Source organism: Rhinatrema bivittatum, chromosome 11 (assembly GCF_901001135.1).
Source record: "Rhinatrema bivittatum chromosome 11, aRhiBiv1.1, whole genome shotgun sequence".
In the NCBI taxonomy this organism is placed as follows: Eukaryota; Metazoa; Chordata; class Amphibia; order Gymnophiona; family Rhinatrematidae; genus Rhinatrema; species Rhinatrema bivittatum.
The window spans coordinates 91,064,326-91,083,621 of record NC_042625.1 but is presented as its reverse complement, the minus strand read 5'-3'; the positions used below and the strand labels follow the sequence as shown (position 1 = coordinate 91,083,621).

Below are 19,296 nucleotides of genomic sequence, written 5' to 3'. Positions count from 1 at the left end.
AATAAGTTCCTCTGTCCTGGTTCATAGTTATGTTATCCAAGTTGTTCACATCCCCTGTTCATTGTAAGACATATGTTGTCATTGTTTATTATCTGTTGCAATGTAAACCGGAGTGATAGGTAACAATGTTACCTGAACTTCGGTATAAAAAAGTTATAAATAAATAAATAAAAAATTTTTGACGTGTTAGAAATTGAATTGAAAGGCATGCAATGTATTATATACACACACATATATATATATCTCTATATATATCTCAAACTAGATCAATATTGTGACATTAACAAAATAAATACAGGCATCATGCAAACTTCTAGGATTATATTTAAAAAAAAAAAAAGAAAAAGAAAAGGTTTTTGGAGCTAAGTTGGCGTCCTGATAGGGTGTATGGAAGAGAGCGGCTCCTACTTTCATAAAACATTTTCCTAAGATGCCGCCGAAGAGAAAAGGGAAGGTGAGGGTTTTTCCCTCAATACCTACCCAACTATCGGAGCAGGCTCTAATAACGTCCTTCCTCGCCCAGGGAGCTGTACAAAACGAGGTGGTGAATCCCGCTGTGAAAAACGCCTGGAGGAGAGGCGACGTCACCAGGGACCGAGGTTTCCCTCAGCCCCCCCGACACACGCCCACCGGCAGCCAGAGGAATTCCGACCCCGGACGCACAGCAGACAGCGCGGACCGATGAGGTCACAGCGGCAGGTCTGCTGGGAGAAGCGATGGTGAGTTTTGAGGCACCAGGAAGTGGAGAGGATTCAGCGCGGGGAGAAATGCCAACCCGCGCTGAACTAGCAACTTCAACTGCAACCTCCGAATCGACTCCCCTAACATCGGGTGCCCAACCTGAAGCTCTGGTGAGGCCAGCGGCCATCACCCTTGAAACTTTATGGGAATTGTCTGCGGGACTAACATTAGCAGTTCGTGACTGTAACACTAAATTGGACTCTTTTGCTCTACAAGTTAACAATAAAATTCTTACTCAAGATAATTCCTTGACTCAGCTTCAAACAACTGTGGGAAAAGTAGAAACAGAAATATCACAACTTAAAGCATTCAACATGGCTACTATACAAGATAGAGCTGCTCTTTCTAGAAGGCTTGAATTGCTGGAGAACTGGAACCGCCGTCTAAACTTAAGATTAATCAATTTTCCCAGAGTCATGGGGGAAATGCCTATTGCCACTTTAAAAAGATACTTTGCTTAAGTTCTTCTCTTACCTGAAGCTCAATTTCCGCTAATAAACAAGGTTTATTTCCTTTTAGGGCAAAATCGTTCAAATGAACAGGCAGTACCCCCTATAGATCTTCAAAATCTGACTCATTTTCTCGAATCTTCTGTCATAGAGATCATTGACTTTTCTACACTTTTAGTTTCCTTGATATTAGAACAAGATATTAGTAGGCTAATGATATCAATCTTTAAAAATTTAAATACACTGTTTCATGGCAGTAAGGTTCGTATGTTTCCGGATATCTCAAAGATAACCCAGGAAAGACGCAAGGGTTTCCTAAATATGAGGCAGGAAGTGATATCTCTGGGGGCTACCTTTTTGCTTCGATACCCTTGCAAGCGTATCATAAAAAAAAGAAGCAGATACATTTATTTTTTTTTCCCCAGAGCAATTAAGGCTTTATTTAGATTCCCATGCCCCCCAGGGAATAATTTCAGGGTAAAGAGGAGATTATCAGCTTTTTTTTTTTTTCAGGTTAAGCCATATTAATCAATTTTTGTTTCCTATATTGTCCTCAAAAGCTGTCTCCTAAGTCTATATTAAAATGAGAATTGGTTACTACATTAGAAATTTAATTTTCATGAATTTGCTAAAGTGAATATAACTTTGTTTCTTACTAATGTATTGCAACATGTTTCCTTTATATTTTATGATACAATTGTATTAGAAAAGTGATAAAGAATAAAAAAAAAAAAAAGTGTTTCTAAATTGGCCATTTCTCAAAGCCTGCCTATGCTGACTTTTAAAGGAGTAGAGCTGTTAGCATGAAGTAACAAAAACAAAAAAGCTGGAAGCATCTTATAAGCTAAAGGATTTATTGAGGAATAAGTTTTTGGAGGACAAAGTTCACGTCAGCAGCTGCTTCAGCCGATTGTTGGTGCAAACTGACTTTCACTGCCCCTGCTGCAGTGATAATGCCTCTAGGCAGATAAGGCCACTGCTGACTTAGGGAAGGGAACATCAGTTAAACCATGTTCTTTGAAGAAGCACCTCCCTGTTCAGTTGCTTGCATTAAAAACTTACTTTAGCTTCCCTTCCATTAAGGTGGTATCTTCTAACTGGTGAGAATTCCTCTCTCGCCTCCCAAGATGTCTACTGTCTCATTCTGGCCTCTTTTCCCTTTCCATCATGTGCATCCATTGCCCATTAGGGACCCCATTTTCAAAGCCATTGATGTAACTAGAACTTGATTTAATACGCATAAACGATTGTTTTATAAGTGCCCGGGGCTCAAGGCACATGCCTGTCCTGATCCGTAATAGGGGTTCAGGGGGGGGGGGGGGGGGGCGGGTGCTCAGTGCTTATGCACATATTATATTTTCAAAAACGTTACCCCATACAAGGAGCCTGTGTAACTTTGTGCATAAAGAAGGGCATTTACCTGGCATTTGCAAAGCAAACAGATGCACATGTGGAGTAAAAGTCTTTATGTAAAAGTTATCCCTGCCCGCACGGTTTTAAAATGACCTTCTACTAGCTTTCCACGTTTCTTTTTGTACCAGGACAGCATTGCATTTGAACCTGTTACTCTTCAGTCACCTTCTCACACCTCTTAAACAAGCTTTGAATCCGTATTTTAACAGATCACCGACCGTGCTGTCACAATAGACCACAAACTACTTTAGATCCCCTTAGCGAGTGCAAACATTTCAGTGAGGCATAGGTAAACAAATACAAAGGAAAGCAAAGCTATCATCGTATTTCTGCAGAATCTACAGTTTTGCATGATCCCCAATTGCGCTCCACTCCTATGGTCATAGCTGTTATAAGAACATATTGAACTCCTTGCTAGGTTGCTCTACTGATACAGCAAATACTACAAACAATACAGAAGACTGGGATACATTCTAGTTTATGGGAAAATATTATAGTAATGCATATTAAAAATGTACAATATGGGGGTAATTCTGTAACAACCCATAAAATTTTAAGGAAATTTTATTTAAAATATTTATATTCAATCAATCCACAAATCTTAGAGGAGTACAATATACATGCATAATTAAATCAATTAAGCATGTAATAATAAACAGCACAAAACAGAAAACATAGCAAACTACATTAAACAATGTACCTCAATGCAGGGAGTTATAAATGTTAACAAACTGAGTTACACTGCTGTTTTAAACATCAATAAATGAATGCAGGGGTTACCAAACCGAGACGCGTAACTTCCTCAGGTGAGTAAATCTGAAGTTTAGATGTACCCTGCTTCGACCTTTACCTCAATTTTCAAAGAGAAAGTGGGCACAGATTTCCCCTTTGAAAATTATCCCACCAAAACTACCTGCACACAATTATACCTGTTAATGTATGTGCAGAGCCTTTTTTGGAGAAAAATGATGTGTAAAAGCTTACTTCCGTACTAGATCAGAGCAAGGAGCTAGCAAGCCCAGTATCCCATTTCCATCAGTAGCCAATCCAGGTCCCAAGAACCTGGCAGCATCCCAAATAACAGATAGATCCAGGGATAAACAGTGGCTTTCCCCAAGTCTTCCTGGTTAGTAACAGTTGATGGACTTTTTTCCCTCAAGGAACTTGCATACTTTTGTAAATGCAGAAGTATGTCAACCTTACCTCCAGGGACTCCTCTGCTCACGGCAGGGAAACTTGCATGCAATGTACGTTTAATCCACGTATCGTGCAGCCAATTGTGTCAATGGCCATTTCTGTTTTAGCTTGGTAAATTGCCCTCTCTAGGTCTGCCTTAGTAAGGCTGCTGAAAATATTTAATCCATCTAATAAAATTCCAATCAGTCATTTACTGATCTGAAGAAGCCACAAAGCACAGATTTCATCATTTTCAGGGGTTCTAGTGTGCACCTGAGGGGTGTGCATTCATTTTCATGTTTTAAGCGTACATGCATAACCTTTTATGCACACAAAACAGCATTTCTGTGCGTGATCAAAAAATGAAACAAATTGAAAAAAAAAACACAGAAAGTACAAAATGATTGAACCAAAAGGAAAGTGTTGTATGCATATATGAATATATACCATAAGTGCATGTATAAAGACATTAAAATTAAATCACCAGTGACATTCTGGGATAATTTGGAAAATAAACAGCCCTGCAAGTGGACACATGGCCGAATTCTACAGGCACATGCACATTTTGAATCAATCTGATCTGATATTACTGATTATAGCACTAAAAATGACATGAGCACTGAAACTTCATTATAGAAACAAGACTGAATTAACCTTATTTTAAAACTCCTTCTGTCAATTCAACACAAGGCCATTTGCTTCCAACTCAATCTGAATCTGTCTGAACTGGACAAAAGGTGCCAGGAGCCTTTATTTGGCGTTTCCCCTCATTTCATACTCCTCTACATGCAGGCATCACAGCCATAGTCCTCCAGCTAAGAGACAGGCCGCAGCTGTCCCTGAAACCCAGCACAAATGCGCTCCGCAGGAAGCAAGAAGTCATGGCGGCTGGGTGATGACCGGGACTCCCCTCTTTTCCAGGGAGGTAAGAGAGTAAGATGAGAGATCAAAGTAAGTACAAGGAGGGGTCCAAAATGCTACTGGCAAGATAAGAGGATGCCATTTTTCTTCTCTGTAAGCGCCATCTACAGAAAGGGAAACATTCGTCTGGTAGAAGTGGTATACCAACACAGGCTACAATGCTGCGGGGTGAAATACAGTCTTCTGCGAGGGCTCAGCTTCTATTCTTTCCGAGTTTTTAACTGAGTTCTAACATAATTATTATGCTGGAATCCATTTCTTGTGATTATTGCAGATAAATGACTGCTTTCCTATTTTGACTGGCTCATATGTACCTATAACAAAAAAGAAAAAAACATTAAATCAGCTTTCTTGCAATCTGTTTTTATTTGTATGTTCATATATTCTACATCCTCCAATCTCAATTGTTCAGTGCAGATCACAGTTACGTTCACAATTAAAACCAACATACACTTTTTTAAACACAAAATAAACAATACAATAAAAGCTCTTTTATTCAAACACCTGCTTTTAAAAAAGAAAGGCTTCAAGTTTTTCCTAAATCTCAAATAATCAGACTCCTCTTTTCATTCACGAGGTAGCCCATTCCATAATCTTAGCCCCACAAGAGAAAAAGCCCTAGGCTGAGTTTCCGGGAAGGAAAATATGACCTAATGGTCTTGGATATTTGAAGCCAATAGACTTCACAGGCAAGAGGTGTTTTTTGCATGAAGAATCCTATGCATGAGTGTTAAGACTTTGCACTGAGTTCTTTGCTGAGCTGGCAGCCAGTGCAGCTGCTTCAGAGCAGAAGAAAAACTATATCAAGCACTCACATTGCCTGTAACCCAGATATCCTTCATAAAACCAACATAATAGTCTAATTTAGATACTACTGACTGAGCAATTAAGCTAAAGTCTTCTTCAGAAAGGTAAAATCTCAAGTGTATAACTGTTTTAAGTTTATAGGGCATAGACTTAGAAACCACATATCAAAACCGTTACTAAGTCAACATCAAATCCAGCATCAGTCCAAGATTCTGCATTTCCGTCACTTATGCCAATACCATTATCAAGTCAATAAGTGAGATCCATAGCTGAAGAACATGCTACCCACATAATAGCTGCTGTGTTTAGGTTTAAAGCCAACTTATTTGCATTTATCCATGGGTTGATGTATTGAAACAATTTGCTTGTCTCCCTTGAAGTGGACTATCATCGGGATTATAAGGAAGAATAAATTTAATATCATCCGAATAAATATAGGAGATAGGGAAAGTTTTAGATGAGTTAGGACTATCTGCTGGAGATAAATATTAAATAATAGGGATGTGCATTTGTTTCTTATTGCATAGCTCACCGACTTTCTTGTACACATGAACAAATGGATATTGTACACATAACTCATTATTGAAAATACACACAACATCCGTTTTTTTTCGTGTTTACTAGAAAGATAGGAAAGTATGCGCATACCCACCAAAACGGAACAAACAAATGCATATCCCTATTAAATAATAGAGATGATAAAACTGAACCCTGGGGTACAGCAGATTTAAGATCATCCAGGCAAATCTCTTTCCTATTTGAAGTAAATAAAGAAAAGCATTTCAAGACCACTCCTCCTAACACAATGCAGCTTAATCTTTCACTGTGACAAACCATATCAAATGCTGCTCAGATATCAAGCGGAATAAGTAACACAGCAGAAAGTATCTAACAGTAACAGCTCTGTATTGTGCCCTTTTCTAAATGCAAAGTGGCATGGATCTAGGATGCAGGGTTTTGAACTACAGAAATCAAATCCAGATCTAAATTACCATGTATGCTCTATGTATTGGTGCCTACTCAATCTAACTATTCCAACTGGCATTTACTATCTGTTAATACCTGACCCTAAAGACCGCTTGGGTGGTGGTGGGCAAGTGTCAATATTCCCTTGATTCAGCAACAATAAAGAAACATTTATTTATTTAACATTTTTATAGACCGACATTCGTTGGGAACATCACATTGGTTTCCAGAGAACAAATAATGCAGCGTTCGAGCTTTACAATAAACTTAATTTCAACTGGGGGTGGGTGGAGATATAGTTTTATTACAACAGGTAAACAGCAAATTGGGGAATGATATGAAAAGCGAGCGGTAACGATCACATAAATCAGAGGTCAGTATGATGGATAGGATAAAGGTGAAGGTAAGGGGTGGGAATGGCCGAGGAAGGGAGAAACAATTGAGGATAAGGAGTTATACCAAAGGAGGAGCTGGAACTATTTACAGGCGCTGAGGCTATTTACAAGATTGTAATAGTGTAAAATTAGTGCAAGAGTGTCGCAGATAGGGATGGGGAGGAAGGAGAGGATGGATTGTTGCAAAGGATGGAGAAGATGGAGAGGAAGGAGAGGAAGGAGCGGATAGGCGCTGAAGCTAATTACTAATTATGAAAGTAGAGATGGGGGAGAGATGAGATGAAGGGTAAGGGGGAAACCATTCTTTGCTTAACGCTTTATTGAATCATAATGCCAAAAGGACTCAACTGCACATATGATGGAAGAAAACATAAGTAATGAGCAAGCTCAGGTTTTGTGCTCCCTAGGTCAGCAGAGGTTGGGAATGATGCTAAAGCGGTTGTCCTCCGAACTGGTACTTGGGTGTGCCACTTTGCCATTTGTAAGTGGCACAAGAGGGAAATGAGAAGTATGCCTGAACACAGAAGACCAAAATGGAGAAGGAAATCCCCAGAACCCTCTGCGTGTCTTTGGTCTGCCTGAGCTGAATGGACTCTGAGTGACTTACAGAATGTCCCTGGATATCTGAGGAGGCAAGCTGGCACCAGACAGGTGATGTCTATTCATAGAGTCACCACAGGGGAGCTTCAGGCACTATTCTCAGGAGTTTGTAATCCACACAGTTACAGACGTGTTGATTGTCTTGACCAGTAAGAGTTTACCAGAACAAAGAAAGTCATGGGAAATGGGCTACACATCCTGGAAAGCCAATCAGGACAGTTAGTGATGATTTAATCATGCAGTTGACATCACAACTTATGTAAATGATCCTTTGGGCAGTCATGCAAGTCTCTAGAACCTTCTACCCTGTATTTGAATGTTATCTATAAAACAAGGATCACTTTCTGTATACGAGGACATGCTGGTCAGATTGTAAGACGAAGGGCACCCAGTACCCAGCATCTCCTGAGAACACTTATATTGACTAATAAAAAATACATTATACTTTTACTGAGTCTAAGTGTTCTTGTGTCCCTGGCCATAAGCACAGAGTAAGCTTTAACAGAATGCGGAGCACTAGGAGGCGGCGTGGCACTACATATATATATATATAGATTAAACAAACAGAACTGCAGGGCATACAAGCAAGGAGCAGGCTCTGAGGGGTAACTGGGAAAGAGGGAACGGCCAGTGTTTATATTGGTGTAATATACAGACAGAAGAAATGGATATTCACAAATTGCTATGAAATAGGGAGATGCTATTGCTAGAGGCCTTCAATCTGCCGGATGTTGATTGGAACGTATCGGCTGCAGCATCTCCTAGAAGCAGGAGAGCTGGGTAATCAACTGGAATCGGAAGTTGCACAGGAAGGGCCAATCCTGGACCTGATGCTTAACACCATGGACAGTAGTCCTGATGCTGATCATCTGGGATCTATTAGGGCACAGGTAATAAAGGTCCTAGACTTCAGGAAAACTTAAAATGGAGGAGTAACTCAGAGTCATTAGCTGGATGGCAAACCTAGAGGAAGAGCAGTGGGCAAAATTAAAGAGAGACATCTGAAACATAAAAACGTGACAGCAGAAAGGCCTCATGGCCCATCCAGTCTCCCTATCCGTCATAATAATTTAGCATTATGATTCCCATCACTTCCTTAGAGATCCCCTGAATTTATCCCCTGCTTTCTTGAATTCAGATTCTGTTTTTGTCTCCACCACTTCCACTGGGAGGCTGTTCCACACATCCACCACCCTCTCTGTAAAAAAATATTTCCTAAGTCCCGAGTCTACCCCCTTTCAGCCTCATCTCATAACCCCTCGTTCTAGAGCCTCCTTTCCATTGAAAAAGGCTCAGCTCCTGTGCATGGAAACCTTTGAGATATTTGAATGTCTCTATCACATCTCCCCTATCCCACCTTTCCTCTGGGGTTTACATGTTTTGATCTTTAAGTCTGTCCCCCTATGCTTTAGAACAAAGACCACTGACCATTTTAGTAGCCCCCTCTGGAGCGACTCCATCCTGTTTCTATCCTTCTGAAAGCGCACTCTGCAGAATTGTCCACAGTATTCCAGGTGAGGTCTCACCAGGGACCTATACAGGGGCAGTATCACCTCCCTTTTTCTGCTGACCATTCCTCTCTTCTATGCAGCCATGCATCTTTCTGGCTTCTAACCATCGCTTTTATCCACCTGTTTGGCCATTTTAAGATCCGAAAGATATAAATACTTCCAGATCCCATTTCTCCCTTTATGCTTAGAATTTCACCTCCAATATTGTACGCCTTTAGGAGAATTTTCGGTCACAAATCTAGCTGGTTAGGTTCAGCTGAAAATTTGATGTAAGATGATATTTTATCTGTTTACGTATGGAAAATTATGCTAAACACGCAAACACAGTTACAAGTGAGGGAATTCACTGGAGGCCAGGAAGCGGTACAGAGCACTACAGAAAGAACAGGTTTCAAGATGAGAGTGGAAGTGGTAGGTTTCACGTCGATCAGTGGATTGAATCACCGAGGAAGTGAGGATTTAGACAGGACTGAAAAGAAGCGCGATATCCAGAGGTAAGAAAAAGCAAGAGCAATGGGTCAGAGATGAAAGCAAACAGAGGAGCAGAGTATCGGAGAGGATGTAACAAGGAGTGAGGGCTGAGAGAGGAAGGCGTGCAGGACCTTGAGGGACTGGAAATCCAGTGGAAGAGCGGAGAGGCAAATGATTTTTGGAACTTGCACATCTGGTAGAGTAAGAAATCGACACACGGTAGCATCCTTATTCTCTAGGTATGATAGCATCAGAACTCCTGAGTGGGAAAACGTGCATTCCTTTGACTACAGCTCATCTGAAATTACTCCATGTGACCACATTAGCACTCGGACCAGAAATGTTGACATGAAATAAGCTGCACATTTGCAGATAATTATGATTCATTTCATTCACATACTTAGCCACAGTGACATCCTAATACAATATTTGTACTGAAATTCCCTCCATTCCCTAATTACAGTGTAATACGATACACTCATACTTCTGAAGGTTTACGAGTTTGTTATGACTAGAACTGTGCCATTTCTGACAAGCCTGCCACCATCCCAGAATCTTCCCACGAGGTGAAAGTCCATTAACCCCTCCGATCACACAAAAAGATACAGGATGCACACATGCAAGCCAAAGCTTAACTTTTATTTTTAAAGGTATTCAGAAGAGGGAGCTTCAACTGCAATTTAAGAAGACTCTTTACATGTTTGGGGATATCTGTGCAAAGTCTGCCAGAGTTTCAAAGTATCTTGTCTGAATGCAAACAGACTGACGGCTCGATCCAGTAAGGCCGCGGTAAAAACAGTGAGGTAGTGTCAGGCGCACCCTTCCCCCCCGCACGCACAGTTCTCTTCACTAACTCCCCGATACTCTCCTCTAATCGCATGCAAATGCATGCCGCGGCTGTGAAGCGTTAGGGAAGGGTTATGCCCGCGCAACCCATTTTACTGTATAGGCGCTGTAACAGCGCCTATACAGTAACCTGGGTGCGCTGGTACCTGTCATTTCAAATGACATTTGAAATGACAGGCACCAGGAAGTGTAAAAAAGTTTAAAAAGTGTAAAAAACAAAAAACCTGTGTGTTATATAAAAAAATAAAACAATTTTAAATACCTGTCGGAGGGCCGTGGGTCCAGGCGGCCGGTGGGCAGCCATCAGCGGCATCCGGTAGTCCCTTCTCCCTTCCTCCCTCCCTCCCCTGCCTGGATGAGCGCCAAAATCGCACGGGCGGGTCGGCAGCGGGGGGGGGGGGCGGCAGCAGGATCCGGGAGCGGCGGGTAGGCAGCAGCGGGGTCCGGGGGGGCAGGGGCAGCGGCAGCGGGGGGGGGGGGGGGGCAGCAGCAGGGGGGCGGCAGCAGGATCCGGGAGCGGCGGGTAGGCAGCAGCGGGGTCCGGGGGTGGCAGCGAGATCCGGGGAGCCAGCAGCGGCAGCATGTTCGATCGCGCAGGCAGGTAGGTGGCAAAGTAAAGATGGCCGCCTGCACGGGAAAATCGTGCAATTGGCCGCTGAAGACGTGACGTCACACCCCGTGACGCCAATCGTCATGACGTCACGTCTTCAGCGGCCAATTGCACGATTTTCCCGTGCAGGCGGCCATCTTTACTTTGCCACCTACCTGCCTGCGCGATCGAACATGCTGCCGCTGCTGGCTCCCCGGATCTCGCTGCCACCCCCGGACCCCGCTGCTGCCTACCCGCCGCTCCCGGATCCTGCTGTCGCCCCCCCCCGCTGCCGCTGCCCCGGACCCCCCGGACCCCGCTGCTGCCTACCCGCCGCTCCCGGATCCTGCTGCCGCCCCCCCCCCCCCCCGCTGCCGACCCGCCCGTGCGATTTTGGCGCTCATCCAGGCAGGGGAGGGAGGGAGGAAGGGAGAAGGGACTACCGGATGCCGCTGATGGCTGCCCGCCGCCCACCGGCCGCCTGGACCCACGGCCCTCCGACAGGTATTTAAAATTGTTTTATTTTTTTATATAGCACACAGGTTTTTTGTTTTTTACACTTTTTACACTTACCATAGCAGGCCCGAGCCTTGCTACTTTTTCGTTTGTTTTTTTTTGCCCTGGTCCCGTCCGGTCTCCTGCAGCCCCGTCCGGTCCGGACGGGGCTGCAGGAGACCGGACGGGACCAGGGCGGGTAAGCAATGTTTTTACCCTACACTACACTAACTCCTACTAGGGGGAGGCGGTAAACTAGCAGGTTAAGGCCGCGGCAGAACAGCGGGTTACGGAGGAGATAATATCAGCGCCCGTTACAGTATCGCAGGGGAATAGCTAATTCCTTCATTATACAGCTTTTTCGTTCATTTACATGCCGGGTGCGGAAAGGGTTATGTGTCTGTTTTCAGAAGCGATACGGACGCGTGAAACTGGACACTGTATCGCCGAACTGCCTTGCGCGCCCGAATTGTGCGCTACGAGCACGTTACAGACGGGCAATCCTCGAGCGGACGATACTGGATCGAGCTGTGAGATTGCTAAAGCACAAACCAAAGTAAAAACATTGCATTCTAACTCAAGGCTGTCCGACTCCAGTCCTGCAGGGCCAAAAAGAGGTTTGATTTTTCAGAGTAGCCAAAAGAAGAATGTAAACCAGAAAGCACTGTATGCAAATATGCCTCGAACATTCATTGGGGCTGTCCTGCAAACCAGACCTGCCTGTGGCCAAGGAGGCTGGGAATTCAAACATCTCTGCCTTAAACACAGGCAAGGTCAGCTCTGGGTTAGTGTGTTTGCTACTCAAAATCCTAGTCATGCAGCCAGGCCCCTGCCCAGGGGCACATCTCACTCTGGACAGTTGGCTTTTCAGAATTCGGCTTATTTTTTCCCTCAAAAATCAAATACTTACTGGTGCTCTTCCTTTTTCTGCCCTGCACACTGCTCAACTCGCCCACACTACCACCCACACCTGCAGAACGATTATCAATCTCCAAGTGACAGGAAAGAGCCCACTGGGCAGTTTGGTTTTTTTTTTAAGTGACTGGCACGAACTTCGCCTTATACCACAGGCAGGTCAGGCAAACAGGATCCCAGGTTCTTGAAGGTGCAGTAACAGAAGAGTGCTCAGATACATTTTTATAAAAAGGTGTGCTGTGTAAGAAGGTGCAAACATAGACTGAATCATCCTTTTGTTTGATTATTCCTTTGGGAAAGACAATAATCCAAAGTTTTCCTGCAGGTGAGCCTATCATTACCTTGCATTTGCTCGCTTTTTTTTTAAACTTCCTGCTTAGTGCAAGTTTTTGTGCCCTGCACCCCTCATTACATGGGGACTAGTTTTAGAGCACAGAAAACAGACTTTAACCCTGAAGTAAAGCACTGCACTAGGGGCACTTTATTACATCAGTCCCTCACAGCGAGAGAACTGTCTTAACTGGTATTTGGAGGTGGACTGCTCAATCATTTTCAAGATCATTAAACAGGAATCCACAGAAGATAGAGCCAGTCATTTGTGATCATGCCTCCCTTCTCATCACCACAGGCTACCGACGAGGCATGCGGCATGGCAATCACCACTAACATTCTCTCTTTGCAGGCCCTTTAATTAATTGCCCTTGCTAGAACATACCAAGACACTATGCCATTATCAGCTTTTGACAGGTTCTTCTTGGAGAAAAGATCAAACTTTCCTCCTTGTCAATAAAATTGACACTGTTTGACAAAACTGCTTTTTTTTTTTTATTATTCCTTTCAATGACATTTTTCAGGAATTTCTGAAAGTTTATTAATTTTAAAACAAGAGAATCAGTAATTAACAAAAAATATCCTTCCGTTTTACACAGTGAAGACATTTATGAAATATTTGTGCTGATGCAAAAACTGCTCTGTATCTATCAGTGGAAAAATCCCATTGGCAATGGGGAATAACATTGCACTCAGCTAGAACAATTCCTGCACTAGATAAAAACTAGGGAGATTTTTAAAAATTTGAACAATGCAAGAATTTTCAAAATTTAAGACTAGATTTGCTGTGCCTATGCGGCCTATTGTAAATCTACTGGGTCACTGGGGTCAGAGAAGTTCCTACAGTTCCTGAACATGATCTGCTTTTAAATAGCAGAATATAAATTAAATTAAATGTCTCTGCCAAAGCTAAGCATGCACATTAAGGCCATTTAAGAGGTAATTTTCATAGTTTTATGTACATAAAACACAGGCTGATGTGTGTAAATGACTCCTTGTAAAACTGTGCAGGGTTTGTGTGCATAAAAATATGCATGAAATTGGGATGTGTGCACAAAAAAAGAGATGTTCCAAACGTTGGGGGGAGTGGAGTTGGTATTTATGCAGATACTTTTGTAAATTAACCTGCAAAAGTTACGTGTTGCAAACAGTGGATGTAACTTGGAGGTAGGTTTGTGCACGTTATTTCATATAATTTTCAAAGTGAACTTATGTGCATAGGTTCTGCCAATTTTCAAAGCAAGCATTTTGCCAAGGCATAAGTTACACAGGTTGTTATAAAACAATTTTCCCTGTATGCACAAAAAAATAGCAGGCTATGCACAAAGGGGTAGATTTTAAAAGGGTGCGCGCGTTACCTGGCGCGCACACACGTACGCTCAATTTTATAACTTGCGCGCGCAAGTTATAAAAATCTGGGGTTGGTGCGCGCAAGGGGATGCATAATTGTGCACCTTGTGCGTGCCGAGCTGCCTTCGCCAGTTCTCTACCCCCCCTGCCCTTCCCCCCCCCCTACCTTTTTCTTTTTTTCACTGTTTCAAAACTTACTTCAGCCCTGGGGCTGAAGTAAGTTGCACACGCCGGCCGACTGCCGTGCCCGATCCCAAGCACAACGGCAAATGGCCCCTGTGCCTGGAGCCTCTGGCCCCACTCCCCACCCCTTTAGTAAAGCCCCGGGACTTACACGCGTGTCGCCGGGCCTCCGGATTTACGCACATAACCCTTTGAAAATCCGGCCCAAAGGCACTAGCATGTACACTAAACGGGTCTGAAAAGCCATTAACGTGCATGTGAATGAAGGAGCATCAGATGCAAATGAGGCTTTGGTGGTTGTGTGCTAAGCAGCATGGCCTGCTCTTCTCCACGCTCCATTTAGAAGACACTTGTAACACCTTCCCCAGAGCAGCTGTTAACTTTTAAGCATGCTTGATAGTTAAGGACTCACTAACAGGATGCTTTTGGGAGTTGCTGACAGAGATAGGATTGTAAGAGCTGTCTCTTTGTCATCGCTACTGCCCATCCCACAAGTTCTAATCAAACACCATGACTGCCATGAACCTATGCACTGCACGGGGACAGATGGGACGAAGAGTGAAGTATTGCAGTGGGCCAGGCTGCAGCAATTGAGTTGAAAGGCCCTCACAGAAGGCGCTGAGTGGGAACAGGAGGAGAGATGCCCACAAGCAATGAGGCCACTTAAAGATTGCAAAAAGGCCTATGCAATACCGTGCACTGGCTGCAGCACACGGCTCAATGTGTGTTTCGGACGTGTGTCCATACCCCTCCCCCCCAGCGATGCAAAACAGGAGTTAGTGAGTCCAAAACATGCATCCACTCGCGCACGTAGGTAAATACATGCGATAACGCCCCGAGCAGGCGTTCATTTTGGAGGAGCCCAAAAAGTGTACAGAAATGCAGAAAATACTGCTTTTCTGTACTTCCTCTGACTTAGTATCGTGGCAATATTAAATCAAAGGAACTAAAAAATTAGAAATGTCCCAATAAAAAAAAAAAAAGGGGTGCCAGCGGTTAGGTTAGGGAAAGGGACACAATTAACAAGCGTCCATTTTCCTAACCCGTGGCTGTGCAGCCAGTTAAGAAAAAGGGACGCTCTAAAATTGAGAGTCCATTTTCCTACGTGGCAGACAGCCACCTCTCCCGAGGAGGTGTTAGGGGTGCGCGATTTCCCCTAGCGCCTCCTTTTTACCGCGGGTGCCTGGGAGAGGTGCACCGTGCCGCGTTAAGGGAGCGGGGACTTAATCCTGAAGGCCCATTTAAGTGGGCCGATACTGCATCAGCCTGCTAGCTGGGAAAGGATTATCTCAAACCCCTCATATGTTAAGCAGTAATGATAAACATATAAAAACATTCTTCATTTGTTTTTGGTTTTTTTTTTACTTTACCTGGCCCAGGTAAATTTTTCCTAGGAATATTTTCTGCCCAGCGACTTGTGTTAGATACAAATGCAGCACTGGAGATGTAATTCTTGCGTGGTCCTTCATAGTCAACTAACTCGTACTGACCAGGCCCAGGAACAGCGGGAATTTTAGGGACGGGCACAGCTGGAGCAGAGAAGCAGAGGTAGTGCTTTCGCCTATAAAAATACAGTTACAATTCAGTTAACACTGTAAAAGTGACTGGGCAGGAAACATAGGTAAAATCCTCCTCCTCCGAGACTAACTACACCTGAGCTGGTGATGGCAAAGCTTTGGCATTAGTGCCCACCGTGGCATACACGGCTAATTCTACTGGCAATCCACATGCACAATTCCCAGCTGCAATTGAATTTAGGCTTAGTGAAACCCCAAATGGTAATTCTAGGTCTTGGACTCTTGCACTTCAGCTCAAAAGGTTGCCTCATCACCAATGTGGGTACCAGATGGCTGTTTAAATACTGTTCAATGTTTATTTCCCATGTGAAACTAGATTTCCTATTTACACATTCTCTCAGTGAAAAATGTGTAAATGGCAAATAATTAAAACCGGGGTTATTTAAAGACGGGCTCAAAAACCAATATTAATTTACGGCTTTATTGCCAGTGCATCCAGCCCCATGTAAAACATTTATGCATATCTTCTTCTTACCAAAAGGTTGCTTTAATGTGGCACAACTCTAGCCCAAAACCTTGGTACTTTCACTCCCGTCACTGTTTCATTTTGTCAACTAAGCATGGGAAGGACTTAACCTGGCTAGACTCCTCAGGGTGACTGACTTAACCTGGCTAGGCTCCTCAGGGTGACTGACTTAACCTGGCTAGGCTCCTCAGGGTGACGGACCTAACCTGGCTAGACTCCTCAGGGTGACAACTGCACCTCTTAATCTGGCGACAAGCAGATGTGTACTTTCAGCTTGGTAAGAAAGCATTTCTGGGGATGCACTTTCATTGGGGTGGGATAAACTTTATACGCAGAACTGAATTTTCAAATCTATGCAAGTAGTTTTGCCCCTGTTCTCTGCCTGCAGAGCTAGCAGGTGCAAAGGTTCACAGATAGTTTTATATTGCCTACCCATTAGCAAGTTTTTAAAAAGAAAATTAGGTACAAGGTACAAGTGCATAAACTTTCCATGGACCTTGCATCTAGACAGGCTACTGAACATTGTCACCTATGTACTGCATGTATAAACTCTCTTGCTTCAATGCTTCTTGGTTCAGGAAATGAACATCTGGTTGTACGATCCAGTTTCACAAGAGGATACCTTCTACTCCCTTACACATTACAGGCACCATTTCTTTTATGGCAAGTGTGACGTGAGGGGAATTCAGGCTGCAAAGATCTAACTCACGGCAGCAAATGGGAGTCTGCAATTCACTACAGAAACATCTCACTTCCTTTTCTTCCTGCTCCACCATTCCAGAATGATTGGGTTAATTCCCCTTTCCAGCAGAGCACGTGACCTTTACTGTTTCATCACTACTCACGTGTGTTGTAGTAAAGCTTAAGGAAAAATTACTACTTACCTGATAATTTCGTTTTCCTTCGTGTAGACAGATGGACTCGGGACCAGCGAGCTCTGCCAGCAGATGGAGACAGAGCAAACCCTGCAGTGACCTCAGCCTGCCAGTATTCTCTTCAAAAGCAACTGTAGATAGACCAACAAAAAATTGATTAAAAACAGTCAACCATTACTGTACTCAAACAGGAAACACTGAACTCACATTAAAAATGTACGTACCCCAATCTAGGGACTGGATATACACTTACCAGTAATCCCCCTGGAACACTTAGACCCTCAGGAGGACCATTAACACAATCATTCAGGAGCAAAGGGTGGGAAGCTGAGTCCATCTATCTACACTAAGGAAAATGAAATTATCAGGTAAGTAGTAATTTCTTGTTTCCTAACAAGTAGCCAGATGGACTCAGGACCAGTGGGATGTACCCAAGCTACTCCCGACTAGAATGGAAGCCTGCCCGCGATCCAGTCAACACCTCACGTGCAAAAGGCTGCGTCCTCCCGGGCCTGCACACCCACACAATAATACCTGAAAAAAGCGTGTAGGGAGGACCACATTATTGCAGCTCGGCAAATGTCGACAGGAGACAAAATCTGACCTCTGCCCATGATACTGCCTGAGCCCTAACCTGAGTAGGCAATGGCTTTTCTGCAGCCACATACGCAGCATGACTACCTCCTTAATCCAGCGAGCTATCATAACCCGCAAAGCCGGCTCGCCCTGCTTACCTCCACCATGAAGGACAGACAGACGATCTGTCTTTCAGAAAGGTTTAGAAACCTCCAAATACTGCACAAAATGTCTCTTGACATCCAAGGGATGCAATAGGCATCTCTTCCCCTATCCAAGGATGGCAAGGAAATGGACTGATTCAAGTGAAAATCCAAGACTACTTTAGACAAGAAAGAGGGAACAGTATGCAGCCATATCGTTCCTGGAGTCACCCAAAGGAACGGCTTCTGGCAAGACAAGGCTTGCAGCTCAGAAATTCGATGCGCAGAAAATATTGCCATCAGAAACACTGTTTTCAAGGTCAATAACTGCAAGGAAAGGCTATACAGCGGTCTAAACAAGGGGCCCGGCAAGAAATACAACACCAGGTTAAGAATCCACAAGGGAACCGGTAACTGCAAGGGAGAACAAAGATGTTTTACTCCCTTCAAGAAATGGGCCACATCAGGATGAGACGATAAGGATCCACCATTCACCTGGCCCCTGAAATAGGCAAGAGCCGCAACCTGTACCTTCAAGAAATTAAGGGCCAAACCTTTATTTAAGCCATCCTGCAAAAATTCCAAAATGAGCAGAATCTTAACTGAATGAGGAGAAACACCTTGATCCTCACACCAAGCCTCAAATACTGGCCAAACCTGCACATAGGCTAAGGAAGTGGAGAACTTTCGAGCCCGTAGCAAGATAGCGATCACCATAGAAGAATATCCACGCTTCAACAAGCGAGCCCTCTCAAGGGACATACCATAAGACAAAACAGGGTTGGATCTTCGTGAAGGATAGGACTCTACTGAAACAGATTCTTGTGTGGTGGAAGATAAAGGGGGGTCTCTACCAGGAGTCTTCGCAGATCCACATACCATGGTCTCCTGGGCTAATCTGGTGCCAGTAGGCGCACCATCCCTATATGCATCACCTTGCACTTATCCACATTAAATTTCATTTGCCATTTCGATGCCCAATTTTCCAGTCTCACAACGTCTTTCTGCAATTTATCACAATCTGCTTGTGATTTAACTACACTGAACAATTTGGAGCAATCCCCAGTAGGGAGATGCACATTCATCATCTGCTGGAGACTGAGAATACTGGCAGGCTGATGTCACTGCAGGAGTATATGTACTGTGACGTCACTTGCTCCATCTCCATCTGCTGGCAGGGGAGCATAACCCACTGGTCCCGAGTCCATATGCTAGGAAAAGATGGATTAAGGCGAAGATTACTTCAGTTTATATGTTAAGAGGTCATAAGGCTCTAGAAATTTTCAGAACCCATTCCACAAGAGCACAGTCTCCATGGGCAGAGGCTGGGACTGTACATCCTAAAGACATTTGTAAAGCAAGCTGTTAATTTCCTCTCATTTAGTCCTGCTACACCAGTTCAGAAACCCACCTGGGAAGTTAAAACAAAGAAAATGCTAAAAAGCAATAAGTTTAAAAAATCCAGGTTTAATAACTTCACAATTTTGAAGAGAATCTTCCA

The 19,296-nt window shown here is 43.7% G+C and overlaps 1 protein-coding gene across 4 annotated transcripts in view; it reads right to left on the bottom strand.

The window, feature by feature from the left end:
* Positions 1 to 3,151: 3,151 nt before the first annotated feature.
* The window catches only part of STPG1 (sperm tail PG-rich repeat containing 1), a 58,258-nt gene continuing 42,113 nt past the window's right edge, over positions 3,152 to 19,296 (bottom strand). For all 4 annotated transcript variants that reach the window (XM_029571308.1, XM_029571306.1, XM_029571307.1 and 1 more), the window contains 2 exons: positions 15,529 to 15,719; positions 3,152 to 5,014 (listed from right to left, as the gene is read on the bottom strand). In XM_029571308.1, coding sequence (XP_029427168.1) covers positions 4,941 to 5,014; positions 15,529 to 15,719 — 265 coding nt within the window. In that variant the 3' untranslated portion in view covers positions 3,152 to 4,940. The remainder of the gene's footprint in view (positions 5,015 to 15,528; positions 15,720 to 19,296) is intronic.